Below are 19,309 nucleotides of genomic sequence, written 5' to 3' on the forward strand. Positions count from 1 at the left end.
TGGACAAAAACCCCTTGGTACAAAAGCCCTTTGACCAAAAGTGAATGCTTTAACCACTAGGCTACCCCACTGTCCCCCCAAATGGAAACATGGGTTCTAAATCACGAGTTACAAATCAATGCATAAAAGTGTTTTGGCTACTTTACCTCCGTAACAATATGGACATTTGATGTTTGCCTCTCATTATTCATGCCGAGGTCAAAGAGGTCACTCATGAGAAAAGGAATTCATAATCTTGGTGTTGATTTCATCAATGTCTAAAATAAGATTTAAGACAAGAAATGATTAATGACATGAAAAATTTATAAATTCATAATATAATGACCCTAAATAATATATAGATTAATATGTAATTCCAAATAATTTTAGTTTGATCAAGTTTTAGTCAAATGTTTTACACAGGAATGTATATACACCTTGCTCATACTTGAGCAAATTAGCTCAATAAAAAGTAAAGTTCTGCAACATACATTGATCCCTGTGTAATAGGTATGGTGATTGTTTTGCAAAATGGCAGTTTCCTTTATAGGTTGCATACTTCTTTCCAAGTAAGAAATTATCACATTTTCTCCATTTCCTTCAAACTGATACCATAATATACTTTATAAAATATATAAGAGAAAGGTTCATCATACTTCACAAAAGTATAAAATACTTTTTCCTCCTTAAAATACTGTTTAAAATATATAAGAGCAGTGAGAAATGCTCACTCTGTGTAGGAGAAAGTCCCGAAATCTGTCGATTAGTTTCGCTCGTGACAGGCTTCACAAGTGTAACCAATCGACAGATTGATGACTTTCTCCAACGTAAAACGAAGTCAACATTGCATTCATATGTCGAACTAATGTACAAAGACACTGGACACCAAAACACGTTCTGATCTCAAACGTGCTAAAACATTCTGAAAAACGCACCTGTTATAAATACTCGTGCTGCACTAATCTACAGCTTGTGACGTATAAAAAGGAACATCACAATGGAAACTACCTTCTCGTCGACACTTCTGTCAGCGGAAAAAATGGATTCCGATGATGATCTGTTTTTTGACCCAAAACCGGTATAACCTTACCCTTGGTGATTTTGCAATAAATGATGAATTTGAGACTTTAATCAATTTTGATAAATCAAACATCGATGAGACTACTTTGAAGGAATTTCTTCACTGAGAAGGTCAATAACATTGTGTCGGACATAACATCTGTACAAACAGGCATCAGCCCTTTCTGGATCGAGAATTTGCTGGTGAACACCTTACTGCCTTTAAGCCAGTCAATGAACTTCAGTTACTCAAGATTATCCAATCAATGAGAAGTAAGACTTGTTCCCTGGACCCTATACCATGCTGGCTGTTCAAGTCTTGTTCATCCACAATCATCACTGCCACCTGTGATCTGCTTAACACATCACTTTCAAGTGGATGTGTTCCAGATTCTTTCAAGAAGGCTATAATCACACCTGTTCCAAAGAAAACAAACATTCATCCATCAGACCTCAAAAACTTTCTGCCAGTTTCTAATTTGATGGTCATCTCTAAAGTCTTGGAGAAGGTTGTTTCCTTTCAATTATAGTCTCACATCACTGATCACAATTTGTCAGAAGTGTACCAATCTACCTATCGGAAAGGTCAGTCAACAGAAACAGCATTAGTACGTGTTCACAACGATATACTAAGAGCTATGGACAAACAAGAAGTTGTACTCCTTGTGATGCTTGACCTCTCAGCGGCCTTTGATTCCATCCCTCATGACATTCCTGTCATTCTACATCACACCTTTGGTATTACCGATGTGGCCTTAAGATGGCTGGAATCCTATTTGAAGATCAGGTCAATGCGTGTATGTGTTGACGGTTCTGCATCAAGATCAATATCAATCCAATATGGCATCCCACAAGATCTGTTTTGGGCCCGGTACTGTTTTCAGTATATATTCAGCCTCTGGGAGATATAATCAGGAGTCACTCACTGCTGTTTCATGGTTATGCTGATGATCAGCAGTTGTATGTAACCATAAAACCGACAGATGTGTCAAGTGCCGTCACAACGGTGGAACACTGCATGACTGATGTCCACAAAGGGATGTGCGCAAATTGGTTGAAATTGAATGGTGACAAGACAGACCTCATCATTTGTGGTACTCAGAAACAGTTACAAAAACTCCCTCCTGTGAGCATTAAAGTGGATTCAGTCCTTGTCCATCTATCATCACGGGTCAAGAACCTTGGAGTAATCATGGACTGCTTGATGTCCAGTAAAGCTCAGGCACTCAAAACCGCCCAAACTGCAAATTACCATCTCAGCAAAATAGGCAAAATCCACAAGTACATTGAAATGGACACTTACAAAACTCTCATGAATTCCTTTGTCACATCAAAATTAGATTATGGTAACTCCCTTTTGTCCGGATCAACTGTCATCTCGCACCTTCAACGAATCCAAAACAAAGCACTGCAAATAATCACCCATACTCGCCCAACTGAACACATCTCACCCATCCTAAGGCAACTCCACTGGCTTCCTGTTAAGCATCGTATCACATTCAAACGTCTTCTTGTCACGTACTCCACACTTAATGTGGACTCCTCATGACAGTATCTCAAAGACCTTCTTAATCTGTACCAGCCCATAAGAACTCTCAGATCCTCAACCAAGCAGCACCTCTCCATCCCATCTACGTCTGCACAACTCGCTGAAAATGCCTTCTCTGTATATGCCCCTTGACTCTGGAACTCCATCCCAATAAACATGAAATCTGTGGACTCAGTTCAATCCCTCAAAAAGTCTCTAAAAACATTTTTGTTTAGCCATTAACTCTTTTCCACTGCTTTCCTCGAAGTGCCGTTGAGCAAGTCTACTAAGCAAGTCTGCATTTTCGACAAAAACTGAAAACAAAAGTTTTTTGGCAGTGCATCTGTTCAATTCTTGGTGTGAAGAAAGACAAAAACGATTCCCCAACTCAAAACAACATGACCCTTTGACTTTGGCAAGAAATGAATCCGATCTGAATCGAACTTTAATGCTATTTATTACCAAGGTTTGAAAGCAGAATGGGAAAGAATACCGTGGGAACTCTCTGTAAGAGATTCTCACTTCTTTACAGTACTATATCCGGAGAAATGGTATCCAATTAAACTTCTTCACTGAGTACCATTACAAAGGCCTGAGAAACATACTAGATGCCAAAATGAAAGCATTGGTTAGACAGGGGATAGGAATCACAAAGCGACAGGCGAAAGTCATAACAGAGGAAGAAGAGGATATTTTGTGGGCCAGATCTCTTTTAGGGAGCGATTCTCCACAACAGCTCAGTGACACCCCAATCTACTTGATTGGCCTTAATTTTGCTCTCAGAGCAGGAGACAAGCATCGATTTTTGCGTGTAGGCAAAACATCCCAACTTAAGGTAATCCAAAACGTGAATGAAGGGTCCAAGTACCTAGTTTATACTGAGGACATGTCCAAGACCAACAGGGGTGGCCTTAAACACTGGAAATGCGTAGTAGTGAAGGTGTCTCAGAACAACAGGTGGCCAGAGAGATGTTTGGTTTGTTTATACGAAATGTACTTGAATCTAAGGTAAGATATCAGGAATATGTCACTTACAATTAATATTATAATGACTGATATTGAACATTGATGTAAATATAATATAATATAAATATTAAGACATGATTACTCTGCACTGCCCTTATGTGCAGCGGAATCTGTCGTGACCTTGACCGTATTTAAACAAATATTGTATACCCATTAGCAAACAGTTTGTCTGCACTTTCAGGCCATATAATGGTACTTGCCAGGCATTTTATCTCCAACCACTTCGTTACCCTAAGACAGCTGTTTGGTTTGCTGATGTCCCGATCAGCCGTCTTTGCAAGGTTGCAGGCTTCAGTGGTTTCTATACCAACCATTCGCTTAGAGCGACCACAGCAACTTAACTTTACGATGCTGGACTTGATAAACAGTTGATCTGCGAGCAAACTGGACACAAATCATCAACTATCCATTGTTATAAGGTATGTGTTTTGACACCTATTAAAAATACTAAGTACGTATCTACTGATGCTATCACGATGGATGTACAGTTGATTCATAGCGAGGATTACTGAGTCAAACTTGTATCACGACTAATTAACTTTATATATAGTTTGTTAACCTTAATATTAAACACATTTTTTATTATGCTCTAAAGGAGTAGGGCATATTGTATTTCCCAAAGTTGAAAGTTACACAAAAATGTTTTGAATTATGTTTAGAGAACCTCTGAACAACTGACGGCTAAAGTGGACAGTGTTGTACAAAGGAAGTTGAGGAAGGTGGGTCCCGAACAGATACGACAAGTATGGCACCTACTTCAGGAACTGTTACTGAGACTACACCGTCCAAAGACCTAAAAAAAAGTACATGTGGGATAACCATGGCTCTTCAAGACGGCACCTACCTGTCCGTGAACTTGTGAGCTCGAGTGAACAAGCGATTCCTAATATAAGTGAACACATCAAACTGCCAGATGTTAGTTTTGTTTGTTGTTTTGTATAATTTGTATAATAATGTAACAAGTACAAAATATACAAATTGTAAAATGTCCTGGAAAAATAAACTATTTTAATATGTTTTGTCTTATTTACCTGTTTGGAGTCAATTCATAACACCTTAAACAATACAACTGTCAGTGAAAAGGTTTACAGTTTCACAAGTAAATGATTTGTATATAGTCACCACTGGATCATGGGTTGAAAGTAGTTCCTATGCAAATTAGCCAAATCTTAATGAGGTCAGGTCTGCTGTCTTGTCCTTGGTTTTCATTGGCTGAAGATGTGCAGCATCTTGATTGGATGTTGAATTTAGTTGCATTTGAAAGTGTGAAGTTTGTTCACTTGCTGTCTTTCTCCAAACCTGGCAAGGTGGTTTGAAAGTCATGGATGGAGGATTTTGACTTTGGTGAATTACAGGTTAGTTACACTTGGTTTTATATAAAAGGAATAAAATACAAAAATATGTTAAATTGTTGAAAGGTTAATTCAGTATTTATTGTAGCTTAGAAGTTGTTGGTGTCAATAATTTCACTTACAATTGATTCAGATAAATGTTTGAGTCCAAACAGATTGTACGTTTACTAATTACTGGTGAGAATTAGCATTTCCATGCTAATTACGGCATACACATTTTAGGTCCTTGCTTAATGTTTTTTTGGTTAGACTAGAATCTGATGATCATCCACCCTTCCTGATGTACCACTGTTTAGGTTGAAGAAATTCTGCCAAGGTGGAAAGTAGCCCAGTCCCCGTGTCTGTCACGGTCGAGGGAGCAGGTTATGACCAGCTTGCAGCTTGGTTTCGTAATTAGACTGTTGGCGAGAAACATAAATCGATCTGGATCAGTGCCCCTTTAAGACATACACCACCAACAACAACAAAAACAACATCTATAATAATTACGATGCCTGTAATTTTCAGTAAATTTGGCCTAGCTCCCTACAATGAGTGGATGATATAGAAAAGCGAATTTCAAACAGAATTCAAAACTGCGAAATTGTGGTGCATTTGGATATGGTTTTGACATCAAAGTGAGGGTTGAAGAGGAGGGACATAAATTGTACGATTCATGAAGAAATTAAGTAGCTGGCACATTCACCAAAGGCTAGCTAGTGCATATACGTTTTAGTTTTGCTGAAAGAAGGTGAATGTTATACAATTTGGTTACGGGTACACAAAGCCAGCAGATGGCCAGGCAAAAAGACGGTTAAAACAGTAGCCTACGCATTGAAACAGTAGCCTGCGCATTGAGACAGAAGAACCACACCTATACCTGCACCATATGAAATGGTTCTAATAGGGTATAATGACATCATTCGTTTATAAGTTAGGCACCTATGACATCATTTGCAAGGGACATTTGGTGTGTAAATTTTGGACATAAAACTTTTGGTACATGAGCAAAACATGAATTGATATGCAAAAAGTAAATAAGTTTGGTTATAAGACTGCTTGACAAACACATTTTATGATGATAAAGTGTAAGACAAAAAGGTTAATTTTTGTGCAAGACAAAAAGGTTAATTTTTGTGTAAACTTGCCCTTTAAATACAAGTAAGACATGTTTTCATGTCATTGAGTGTAACTTACATATTTAGTATTGACAGAAAAGTGGTTGACCTCAATAAACAGTCAACAGTTAAACACTTCTTGGTGAACAAGAAGTTTCAAGAGTGAATCCTAAATCCTGAATGTGTTCCCATTTTACAAGGAATAGGGGCTGTTATCTATGGTGATTGGATATGAAAACAAGAACTATGCACCATTATAAAAGCATATGAGTTCTTGAATCTAAGTTACATCACTGACTTTAATCACATGAAACTATGACAGTTGTTGATCGTGTCATCGGTAAATGATTCACCAACACAGACTAAACAAGTGCCCAGGTGGCTGAGAAGACCGTGTTGTAGGATGGAAAGATGTTATCTTGTTCATGGTTGGCTTGTCTACAGATATCTTCAACTATAAATGATTAACAAGGAAAGTCATCCATAGTAATGTCAGTTAGAAGGTCAGAGGTCAAGAAGGCCTTATTGCTTTTAATTTGTTTTGGGGTGATAGTACATACTTTTTGTCAATTCATGAAATATTTTGGATGAGGAATTTTTTTTTGTCATTAAATTTTATGATGTAAATGTACATGCGTAAACGTGATCAAGGTTAGATTTATAAATCCATTGGTAAATGCCAACCCATCTATAATTCCAAACACTGTTCTATTTTTGTCATCTCAAATACTTCCTAATGTATAATTCGATAACATGTAGTGAAAGGCAAAACAAACTTTCCCGATTTGAAACTACTTTGATTTAGAGATCATTTCCCAGAATTTTCAGATTTGTGATGCCAACTATTACGCTATACAGGTGTAAAGTCAAATCAAGATATTTCCTAACATTAAAAGTGCAGAACAAATATGTTCATTCACGCAAAGTTTCTTTTGCCTCAGAGGAGATGATTTTGACAGAGGACAGTATTTTGCTGACAACATAAACTACTGAATCTCCAGTCACAGAAGCTAAAGCAACTTTCTCCTAACAATATATACCTCTGTTCTTAACTATGTCCCTTTTATTTCTTGGACGCACCTCAGCTAAATGTAAGGTTCTATAACTTGCTTCTATGTGATAGATTTCCAGAATTATGTCCAATACTAGAAAGACTCTAGTACTTAATGATCAGTTCCAGACTTACCTTGTCTGACAAATGTTTGGTTAACATCCAAGAGTATGTCACAGCCTTCAACAATCATCCGTTCTATGGACAGGTTCTTCCGAATGTTCTCTGTTTCACTGACTTCATCATGCATCACCTGTATACACATATATATGCTCAGTTGTTTTTACACGAAATAATCTTTCATTAACTTGAAACAAACAAGTAAGATTTTTTTTACAAACCCATACTCTCAATCTAGAAAAATGTATATACACAAAGTAAAGTCCTAACATTAAAAGTGCAGAACAAATATATTTCCAGAATTATGTCCAATACTAGAAAGACTAGATAAGACTAGATAAGTACTAGAGTCTTTCTAGTATTGGACATAATTCTGGAAATACAACAAAGTATTTACACTTCTTCAAATAAGGTGACAGCTTCTTTCACCAATACTTATCTATATTCAACTTTGTTAAAGAAAAAGAAAATTGCCTCTAATTTCTCAGATTACATATTCCTCAACATCAAACATAAAAAAAATGAAAAGAACATGCCCAATGCTTCCTGGAATAAAGAACATGTGTGCACCTCTTGTTGAATGTCATCACTTCCAGTCTGGAAGCAAATGTCATTTACAGAGCCACTTTCTAACAAAAGTTGCCAAAAGTATAACTACCTTATCCCTTGGGTGGTATCTGTTTTTGCAATAAGTCGCCAATGATTTATCTGAAACGTAGCCTAGAATCGGATGAAATGTTTTGGAAAATATTCAAATACCAATGCCGAAGTAAGCTTCCACCATATTGGATAGTGTTTAGAAAATGGCATTCCACGTAGGCTGGTCATAAGATGCTTATTATATCAGCTGCGACACATATATTACTGAACTCCACATTCATATTTGAATCAAATAACAAATTGTCTTTGTCACCAATACTGAGTGTCTAGATGAAATCTAACAAAATATATGTAGGACTCAGATCTGTGGTGGGTCTCTAATCTATGGCGGGTTTCCTAATCTGTAGCAGGTTTGATTGTTCGATTGTTTCTTGACGTCATCTCCCAATGACGTCATAATCGCTAACTGTTCCCGACGTTATTCAACACTAGCCGTTTGTGGCGATAGTAATCTCAGGGAAATCTTCAAAGCTAAGAAAATGGAAACCACAGAAAATAAATGATGGTTTTGTAATTGCGGAGCCACCTACAAAGAAGAAGGAGAAACCCGTATCAAAAGATCCCAATGACTGGGAAAACATATCTGGTGAGTATGCTTTCAATCACACTCGTTTTACCAAATTGTAGATAAGTTTTAAATACCCAAATAATTATTAGACTATCATTTTAGCTCTATAGCTCTATATGAAATATGTGAACTACATGTATCCACTTTAATCTTATGTATTGTGTCGACTATCTTCTTTAGCCCTAAGACTATAATCTTAATCACAAGCCTTTGCTCAGCTACTTTGATTCTTACTAAACGCAAAAGATAACTTTCGATCACTCATTATCCCACTGATATCAGATAACTGTTTTATCTTTTACAGATAATAGTCTCGAAGGGAACCTTGCTATCGTGCAAGTCAGTGAATGTTTGGACTCTTGCTGGGACCAAAATCAGAACATCCAGGTAAACCTAAGACTAGCAAGCGACTAATTTAAATCATTTTGAATTAAGTGGAATTGATACAATAAAATGTGTAGGCCTATGGAATAAAGTTTTACAACAATCAGTTCTCACAAAACCATAAGCTATAACTCCAATCTAATTAAAACCAGATCTAATGGTATACGTCTCCTCAGTCTGTCATTGTATAACTCCTAAGTAAGACCATTGCGTTATATTACTCATGTCGTCAGGGATTAATTTTATAATGATACTTTGTATTTCAGGACGGTGTCAGCGACTGCTACAGGACTCTCTACAACAGAAGCTTCAACGAGGACAAGAATGATGAGCCGATCGCTTATGTGGAGGTATTAACGATAGAATCATAGATAACAGCAAAATATTAATTCAAAATTGTGGCAAACCTTTGGTGATAAAAATGATTGCTCAATTAAAACAATGATAAAGGATGATTAGTAGAAATACTCAGGAATAAAGATCTGTAATTAATCCTTTCTTTTATTGTTTCCAGTTCGAATCCCCGCCTCCTGCACAACGACCGGCGATGTGTGACGTCACATGCGTCAGCGTGCTACACTAAGAGACTTCCCGCTGGAGCAGTTTGCAGACAAGCTCGTGACGGAAGATGAGTTCTACCCACGGGATGAACAGGTGGTCTATTTCAGACCAAACCCTGTTATGAACAAGGGCTTCGCTGTTTTTACCAGCAGCTTCTGGAGACCAGTAACTGTCACCTCATCTAAGAACTCTAACTGTGGCTGAGTGTACGAGGTGATGGACATTCAAAGCTCTCATAGCTTCCAGTTGAACAGACATCAGATCCGTGATGAACAGATTAAGATGTAAAATAAATAAATGTTTTTACACGTTATTCACTCTGTTGTCTTTCTTTATGAATTGTTGAATATTTAAAGGAAAGCAAACGCATTCGATAATTAGCATTTCGAAGCTCTTTTAGTTCTATGATAGTCGTAAAACATTAGCACTATTGAAAGACGATCTTAGCGGTAACAGATCTTCGAAAATCTAGGCCCAGGGTTATCAGTAAGTTAGAAACACATAAATGAAATGCCATTAACCCCTATTCTACCTAGCTGAAATGTTCTAATGACGATGAGTAGGAAATCCACCACAGATTAGGGTAGATACGGCAACTAGCCATGGATTTGAAAATCTGCCAAGGATTTGGAAATCCGCCACGGATTCGATGCCTGCCATGGATCCGAGTCCTACATATATCTCATGTAAAAACGAATGCTGAACATTCTGAAAACTCTGCTTGTTTGAAATGTAAACAAAGAAGAATTCAGATTCTACAGTTTTGAGAGATCCAATTGTCTAATCTTTATTAATGTTTTTTGTGAGGACATCAGTTTTCCACTCAATTTCATGATTAGGATTATTCACAATGTGTTGAGAAACTGCAGATTTTTCATATCCAATTTCAACCATCATGACCCCACAACAATCAACACCCTAGAATTAAGTTTACAGTGGAAACAGAGCAGCAGAACAAACTCCTTTTCTTGGACATCACCATTGACAACTCCAACAACCAGCTCACCATGTCGAATAACTATTAGTGACTGGCAGAAATGCAAGTTGATTGAAGCTATCTTCATCAAACGTACAAAACCAGCAATAAACAGGGATCAGTGTATGTGAGACCATGGTCCAAGGGTGTAATAGATTAGGGTCTCTGGATGCTACCATAAGAATAATAGTCAACCACAGCCAACAAGAATAAGCTTTATTGATGATGGTGAAGATGAGTGTATGTACCTGCACAAAAAGGAGAATGTCTCTCAGTGAGGACACAGGCACACACTCTATCACATTTAACAACATTTGCAAAACAACACACAGTTTGGTCAACCATAAATGTATCTAGTGACATTATATTAATATCACAAGCATTAAATCAATCTGTGAACAGTATGCTATTGTAACAATGTACATGTGCCAACTATGACTTTTCGTGTTAATAGAAAAACTGTCATGGCCGACATCAACAAGCACATGGCCATTGTCAAGTTTATGATTTAACTAGCTTATGTTAGAATAAATAACCAGATATTTTAATTGAAGTTAGCATTCATGTATATCTTAATTGATAGTTAATAAATTTAACAGATGTTTAACATATATTGACATTTTTTAAATTTAATAAACTTATGCTTAACTTATCTTTTTAATGAAACTGTAAAAGGTTGACTCACCTGCACAAAAAGGAGAATGTCTCTCAATGAGGACACAGGCACACACACTGAGAGACAATGTACAAGTGGGCAACTAGTGGGAAAACTATGGAAGACCAATAGGGCCTGTCACAGCCAAGAAAATAATTGTTTGGCATAAGAAACCAATCAGTGGCAGGTAAGTGGCAAAGAGGTGTGTCTACTTATAGAAAAGAAGAATTGAAATGAATTGGGATGATTCCCAATTCAGAAAAAGAAGAAGGTGAAAATTAGAAGAACCAAGATGGTGACCAGTGTTAGTAAACAAGCAAGACCAGACAATGAAATGACATGACATGAGTGCTATTACAGCACCCAAATGGCACTTAAGGTAATTTTAATATTTTATTGAAAAGTTATATTGTTTTGTTTTTGGTTTTATAATAAAATATGCATGAACTGAAATATGCCCAAACTATATACAAAAATACCACACATTCTTTTTCAGCAGAATGAAATATACCACACAGCTACATAAGTACCTCCCGAATGCATGGTGCATAAAACAATAGACCGCCTCCGTGGTGTAGTGGTTAGAGCGTCCGCCCAGAGAGCGGAAGGTCGCGGGTTCGATCCCCGACCGCGTCATACCGAAAGACGTTAAAATATGGTACTTGTTGGTCCCTGCCTGGCGCTCGGCATTAATGGGTACAACAAGGACTGGTCAGCTCGGAGTCAGTATAATGTGTCTGAGTGGGATATTCATGCTTCACTGCGGCATGGTATCTCAGTGGGCTAGCACTATAAAACCAGCTTCAGTCTGGGCTAGTACAAGCAGCCGCACATACACCTACACACGCATGCATGTCATCATATGAGCGAAATATTCTCAAGCACAACGTTAAACCCAATTTCACCTCACCATAAAACAACAGACAATACCCTACCTTCGTCACTGTTTCATAAAAACACTGTACCCATGTACAAACCATAATTTTTATGTATACACTGTAATTACTTTACTTTCTATACATTTATAAATAAGTATCTACATTTCTAAATTAATCAATAATTGTGTACAATAAGTACATTTCTAAATAATTTTGCAGTAAACAATATTTTATCTATTAGCCCTGTTAGCTGTATCCATTATGCCCTCCACATGTATTGCGTCGTCAAGCATTGCGTTGTCATAGCATTGTGACATCATAAGCATTGTGACGTCATGGGCACAGTTAAAAGTCAAATTTCGCAAGTACAGGGGTATATCTGTGCTGGACTTTATGTCTGACATTGAATCATCTCCTTATCTACAGCGATGTGAAGGCCCCCTCGAAGATTTAGTACAAGCTTACAAAAGTGGTCTCATGGAATTAGTAGACAAGCATGCTCCTCTGCAGACTAGAGTGATCACTCTCAGACCCCATGCTCCCTGGTACACAGAAGAACTAACAGGGGCCACGCCGCAAAGCTGAAAGACTCTGGTGGAGGACCAGCCTACATGTACACCAACAGCTGTTCAAGGACCAGTCTAAGGTTGTCGGTAGAATGCTAATAAAGACCAAGAAAAACCATTATCGGACAAAAAATCATGGACAAGAAAGGTAATCAAAAACAGCTATTCAAGAGTACTCCCAACTGCCTCAACTGATATATCCACAGCAAGCAATTTCAGTGACTTCTTTCCACCAAAGGTGACCACCATTCGAAACAACATCACTCCTTCCAAGACTAACCTCTCCATTTGTTGGTGACAAACTGACTTCTCACCAGTCACCCAGGAAGAAATGAGATAGATAAATATGAAGGCACCTTGTAAGTCCTGTGAACTGGACCCAATTCCAACACACCTACTAAAGGAGTGTCTGGATCAAATTTCCCATTGGTAAAAGCCATAGTTAATAAGTCAATGGGTGAATCACTAGTTCCAGAATGTCTCAAGAGTGCAATCATCAGACCTCTACTGAAGAAAACTGGCTTAGATAAGGAGGAGAAGAAGAACTACCAACCAGTCTCCAATCTATCGTTCTTGTCAAATGTACTGGAGAGAGCGGTCTCAACCCGTCTTTGACTGCACTTACTGGAGCATCAACTACATGATGCTTTTCAGTCTGTTTACCGTGTTGGTCACTCAACTGAGACAGCACTCCTCAGAGTACATCACAACATCTCCAAGGCTCTGGACAACAAGTGCTCTGTTGCACTTGTTCTCCTTGACCTCTCAGCAGCCTTTGATCTCATTGACCACGATATACTGTTCAAACGCCTCCAGTACAGCTATGGTGTAACAGGCAATGCTATGTTGTGGCTACAGTCATACATGACACAGTGTGTCTCAGCAAGATCGGCAGTATCTGCACACGAAGGCTTGAGCTTTGGTGTACCACAAGGATTGGTATTAGGACCTGTCCTCTACTCCCTCTACTCAAAGCCCATGGGGGAGATCTGTCATCGTTATGACCTGCCCTATCATGTTTATGCTGATGACAAGCAGATCTACAGGGTGATCCATCCCAAAGATGATATCTAGTCTGCTGTGGTGAGGATAGAGATCTCTGACTGAGCTAGTGCAAACATGTTGAAACTCAATGAAAATAAAACGGAACTTTTTTTTTCAGATCTCAAACCTGCAAATCTGAGTGTCCTAGACATGAATTCCAACTTGGATCCAGCAACATTCAGCCCGCTGACTGTGTGAGAAATCTGGACGTCCAGTTTGACAAGTGTCTTACGATGGAGAATCAAGTTAACGCAGTTTTAAAGTCTTGCTACCACCAGATCAGAAACATCAGTGCCATTAGGCAGTACATCACAGAGGAATGCTGTTAGACTCTGGTTCACTCATTGGTAACATGCCAATTCCCCCAAGTCCCCCAATCTGTGCTGAGTTGACTACAAAACAGTGCCGCCTGATTGATAACTCGCACTAGAAAATGGGATCACATAACACCGAATCTGAAATCCTTGCACTAGTTGCGTGGCATCTCAGATGCCAATATATGATCCTAATGTACACATTCAAGGCAATACAACAAACAGCACCATCATATTTGCAGGAGCTTGTACTCCCATACAAACCAGCATGGTCTCTCCAATTCGAATCAGCCTCATTGCTCACTATACCAAAATCGACGACTGAAATGTATGGGAACAAGTGCTTCAACAAGGCAGCTGCAACTCTTTGGAACAAGCTTCCACCAAGTCTGAGAGAGACTGCAACATCTCTTTGACATCGCCTATGTTCAATGATGTGCTTATCTTGTGAAGCGCCTTAGGGTGATCTAGAAGTAGTTCAAATAGGACGCTATAGAAATATGGCATATTATGTTTTACAGATTAAAGATAATATGCAGCAGAGAGGGTTCGGGTGATCCTGGCACAGTCAGGCTGGTAAGGCACATCATCAACTCAGGGCCCTTGCCCCCTCTTCACGCAGCCCAGACAGCGAATGGGACTTCTCCCAGGAAACGCTGCCTAGTCGAACCCAACAAAAAGAATTTTCCGGAGAATATGTAGACTCCCAACACTGCAGCCTTCTGCATTAGCCAGAGTGTCAGAAGGGCTGTGCTCCCAGTTGAGATCCCAGTTGATCTGAATTCATTGGCTTTATCAAAATGGACAAGATCAGGTTTGTTGGCAGGAATTCTTCTGAGGCTGTAAATGGGCCTATTCCAAAGAAGTTTGAAAGCATCATCTTCCATGACACCCTGGACATGTTCAGGGTCGTACCATGGATGGACCTCAGAGTCAAAGCCACAGGCATGGCGAAGATGGTAAAAAGAGCATCGAGCCATGCCATCATGTCTCTTAAGATATGCTGTTTGTTGCCAAGGAAGGGCATCCACTCACAAGGTGTTGGACAGTCTCTGAAATTTCATTACACAGTCGGCATTTCATGTTAATATTTTCTTTAAGAATCACATTTAGGCGATTGCGAGTGGGAAGTGACTGGTCCTGAGCAGCAAAAAGTAAGCCCTCCGTTTCACATTTAAGACCAGTTGACTTCATCCAGGCAAAGGAGTCGTTTTGATTACTGTTCTGTTCCACACAATGCATGTACACACGATGCAATGGTTTCTCAGAAAGCTTCTCCACAAATGACCGACTCTGGGCAGACTTGGTGAAGGACTTCACCTGGTTTACTCCCATCGCTGTACCGTCCAGCAGTACATTGCCATCAACAAAATCAACCTCAAATTTCAGATTGTGTCCAACAACCTTGGCACTCCTAAAATAGCTGTGAAATTCCTTGCTTTCATCATGAGTCTTCACATGTATCACCAGAGGGTCATCCGACATGCAAAAGTACACAATAAAACTCTATCATGAAGAGCCTCCACATTAATCAAACCCCGACCTCCAGAACTGATTGGCATGTATAAACGATTCAGAGAGGAACGAGGGTGGTGGGCTCTGTTATCAGTTGTGGTCAGGCAGTCAAGACTCTGGATGTCTTGTTCAGTCCAATCAACTACTCCAAAGGAATAGGAAAGGACTGGCACAGCAAAAGCATAGGTGTAGGCCTGATCTTCCACAAGATGCTCATTATTATTAACAGTTACTGTTCATTAGTTTTACCTGATGATGGGGCCAGAACAGGCCCCGAAACGTTGTATCAAAGAATAAAAAGAAGATTAAATCCAGCAAATTCTTTATGTTCATCAAATAGCATCTTCAAAAATGGCAATCAAGCATCAACGTCTATATCATTTTTAATATGCTCATATAATAGTTCATCACATCAACTTCTAATGCCACTCAAAGAAGAAATTCAAATGACTGACAAAATCAGGCACAGCAATGGTATTTGCCAGCATTTCTCACTACTTCTCTTGATTACAATGAAACAAATAAAAAAACAAATAACAATATGCAGATAGTGAGAACATTAAAGATTACATATTGTGATTATTACATCACATGTACAAACAATCCCTGAATCATGGATAGGTCCCTTACAAAATCTTGCATACCAATGTAAGTGAACACGCCATTTTATGAAATATTTTGGTCACTGTTAGTTGTGTCAAACATCAACATTGTTGTACATATTTGGAAGATTCGTTGAGGTGTAGGTCAGTTGAATAAAAGTAAACACAATCATATTATCCTGTTGTTTGCATTTTTTTTTTTAGAGTAAACTGCAGTTATATTGTTTTGTGGATATTGTATGTACACATCAGTAACATTCTCATTCATTGTTTTTAGCAATATGTAATGGACAAAAACAATTAACTCCCTTTTATCCTTAACGGAAGTGCCTGTTCCCATGTGTTTCCAATGTTCAGTTCAAATGTAACCGTCAACCGATGTGGAAGGTTTTATTAAATTTTTAACCCCAACTTGGATGCCTCTGTCATTCATGAATGAGAAGCAAGATGTCAACAGGTTATGGGTCCAGACAACGTTTGATGTTCGACGGAGATGAAGCGAAATACGAATTATGGGAGGTAAAATTCCTCGGACACATGCAGTTACAGAAATTGTATGACGTAATATTACCGGCCAGAGAGTCGTCAGAAAACCCCTCTACCAGCAAGAATGCTGATGTTTTTGCGGAATTAGTACAGTGCTTAGATGACAGAAGCCTAGGCCTTGTAATGAAGGACGATGGGAGAAAAGCATTAGAGATTCTGCGAGAACACTATTTGGAAAGTGGAAAACCACGTGTGATTTCACTGTGCACAGAGCTTGCCTCGTTGAGGATGGGAACTGAGTGCACAACTGACTATGTAATCAAGGCAGAGACTGCCACAAATTCTTTAAAAATGGCAAGTGAGACAATTAGCGACAGCCTCTTGATAGCAATGGTATTTAAAGGCTTACCTTCTTCCTATAAAACCTTTGCTACAGTGGTAACACAAAAAGTTAAGCCCATGACTTTATCTGAGTTTAAAACGGCTCTGTGGAGTTATGACGAGACTGACAAAATACAATATACAAGCAAGAGTGAAGACAGTATTACAGTACACCTTAAAGTGTTATTCATGTGGAAAGCCAGGACATAGAGCATCAGAGTGCAGAAATAAGAATCAGCAACAGACACAAGGAGCAAAGAAGTATTATTCAAGTGGAAACAAGAAACAAGGCAGATGGTGTGACATATGCAAAAGTTCAACACATGATACTAAAGTTTCCCGGAAGAGGGATACTGCTAAAAGTGTGAGTAACAAGAAAGAACACTCTGAGCCGGAACATTCATATTTAGCATTCAAAGTTAGTGTTCAAGCTGAAACTGGTGATTTTGTTAACAATCTTCTTGTGGACTGTGGAGCTAGAACATATATCATAACTGACAAAATCAAGTTTGTTAATTTTGATGAGACTTTCCGCACATCTGAACACTACATCGAGTTTGCTGATGGAAGCAGAACTAATGGACGAGACAACGTGTAGATACCCCAAACGACAAACTACAAAACCCAAATGCATGGAGGACTATGTATGTGGATCGGACATATCTGAATCTGAGGATAGTGCAATGTACACTGTACACTACTGTTACAAAATGGCGAGCATTCCAACTTCATATGATGCAGCGATGACATAACCCAACGCAGACTAGTGGTATCAAGCGATGGAAGAAGAAATGACAGCATTAATAGACAATAAGACACTTGAAATTACCAACCCACAAGAGGGCAGATCGGCACTGGGGGGAGGATGGGTTTTCGACATAAAATCTATGCACAATGATAAGAGAACAAAGCAAGGTATGTAGCCAAGGGATATTCACAAGTTCCAGACATCGATTACCATGAGACTTTTGCCCCTACAGCCAAAATGACCTCGGTTCGAACCTTGCTACAGCTAGCAGTTCAGCAAGATATTGTGGTTCATCAGATGGACGTCAAAACGGCCTACCTGAACGGGCCAATCGACTGTGAGATATTTCTTCAACAACCAGAAGGATTTGAAGTTCAAGGTGAAAATGGTGAAAAGCTTGTATGGAAATTGAAGAAATCTTTGTATGGTTTGAAGCAAAGTGGTAGAAATTGGAATTCGATGCTCCATACATTTCTCATTGAAAATCTGAAATTCCAGCAGTCACCAGCAGATCCCTGTGTGTATTTTCAGTGTAGTGAGGGGTCTCTTGTGATCATGTTAGTGTGGGTAGATGATATTATAGTTGCTGCTGAAAATGTGACAAACCTTCAACATGTGAAAAGTGTATTGTGTGAAAGATTCAATATGAAGGATGTAGGACCAACAAACTTCACTTAAACTCAATGTTGACTTTATTCTCTTCTTTTCTTTCTTAGTCAGAACTAGCATATTAACTGCAAAACAATCAAATAAAACTATCTTAAAAAGTGACTGACAAAATAGTAAAATAGCAAACATAATACTTATGACAAATAGACTGACAATATACACTTGCTACTTGAGCTTAATACTTATAACATAAAACCCTATTTCAGCGTAATATCAAAAGTTACTTCCAAGAAATGCAAACAGAGAAACGGTTTAATATACATACCTAAAAATACCCTAGCAAATTATTATACATAAAATAATAAATTACAAAATAAATAGAAATAGCTCACCATTACTGTATTCCCATAAAGATAACTTTAACTTCAACTTTAACTTGACAAACTTCATGGACATTGACAAACTGCCATGTGCACCCTGCCATGTGATCTGTCATATATATATGAGCAATAACCAGGGTTCCCAGAACTAAGAGCAAGGGCTAAAATACAATCCACCCTGAATTACCTCCCTTAATAATGGAATACTTAAAGGAGAATACGAGTGAATTGCAATAATTTGCTGGGTGAAAGATAAAGTCATCAGAAACATATTCCCAAATTTTCAATTACAAATTATGTAAAATTATGTTTTAATCGCGAAAACAGTTTCTGTATATCTCAGCTTCGGCCATTATGCATATTTCGCAGGAACCCATGTGACCTTTCCGCTCGTGACGTCAAATATGCTTGGAGTCCGCCATATTGCCAAAGACCAAGCGCTACAGTAGTACAAATCGTGTTGTTTCTGTTGTTTTTGAAAATGGTACGATGGTGTATTCTGTTGCCTGGGGATGCACGGAATCATCGAACAATGGAAAGCCACAATTTCTTCCGTTTTCCAAGCAGGAGAAATGGTCCGATCATATGAAAGAGACAAGCACACATGGGGCATACAAATCCCAAAGCTAGGCTGAAGAAGGAAGAATTACCCACGAGATTCATTTATACTCCATCATTCCCTGTTACAGCTTACTGTCAGTGGTATTTTTAACATAAATTAAATCAAGTACGATTGCCAGTTGAATTGCCTCCGCTGCAAATTGCCCCAG

At 38.5% G+C, this 19,309-nt stretch overlaps 1 protein-coding gene across 1 annotated transcript in view; it reads right to left on the minus strand.

The window, feature by feature from the left end:
- Window positions 1–19,309, minus strand: part of LOC124284672 (ras-specific guanine nucleotide-releasing factor 1-like) — a 1,084,942-nt gene that overhangs the window by 825,163 nt on the left and 240,470 nt on the right. Inside the window, exon 6 of the mRNA XM_046720776.1 lies at window positions 7,228–7,345. Coding sequence (XP_046576732.1) covers window positions 7,228–7,345 — 118 coding nt within the window. The remainder of the gene's footprint in view (window positions 1–7,227; window positions 7,346–19,309) is intronic.

Source organism: Haliotis rubra, unplaced genomic scaffold (genome assembly GCF_003918875.1).
Source record: "Haliotis rubra isolate DU_JTF1 unplaced genomic scaffold, ASM391887v1 Scf341, whole genome shotgun sequence".
In the NCBI taxonomy this organism is placed as follows: domain Eukaryota; kingdom Metazoa; phylum Mollusca; class Gastropoda; order Lepetellida; family Haliotidae; genus Haliotis; species Haliotis rubra.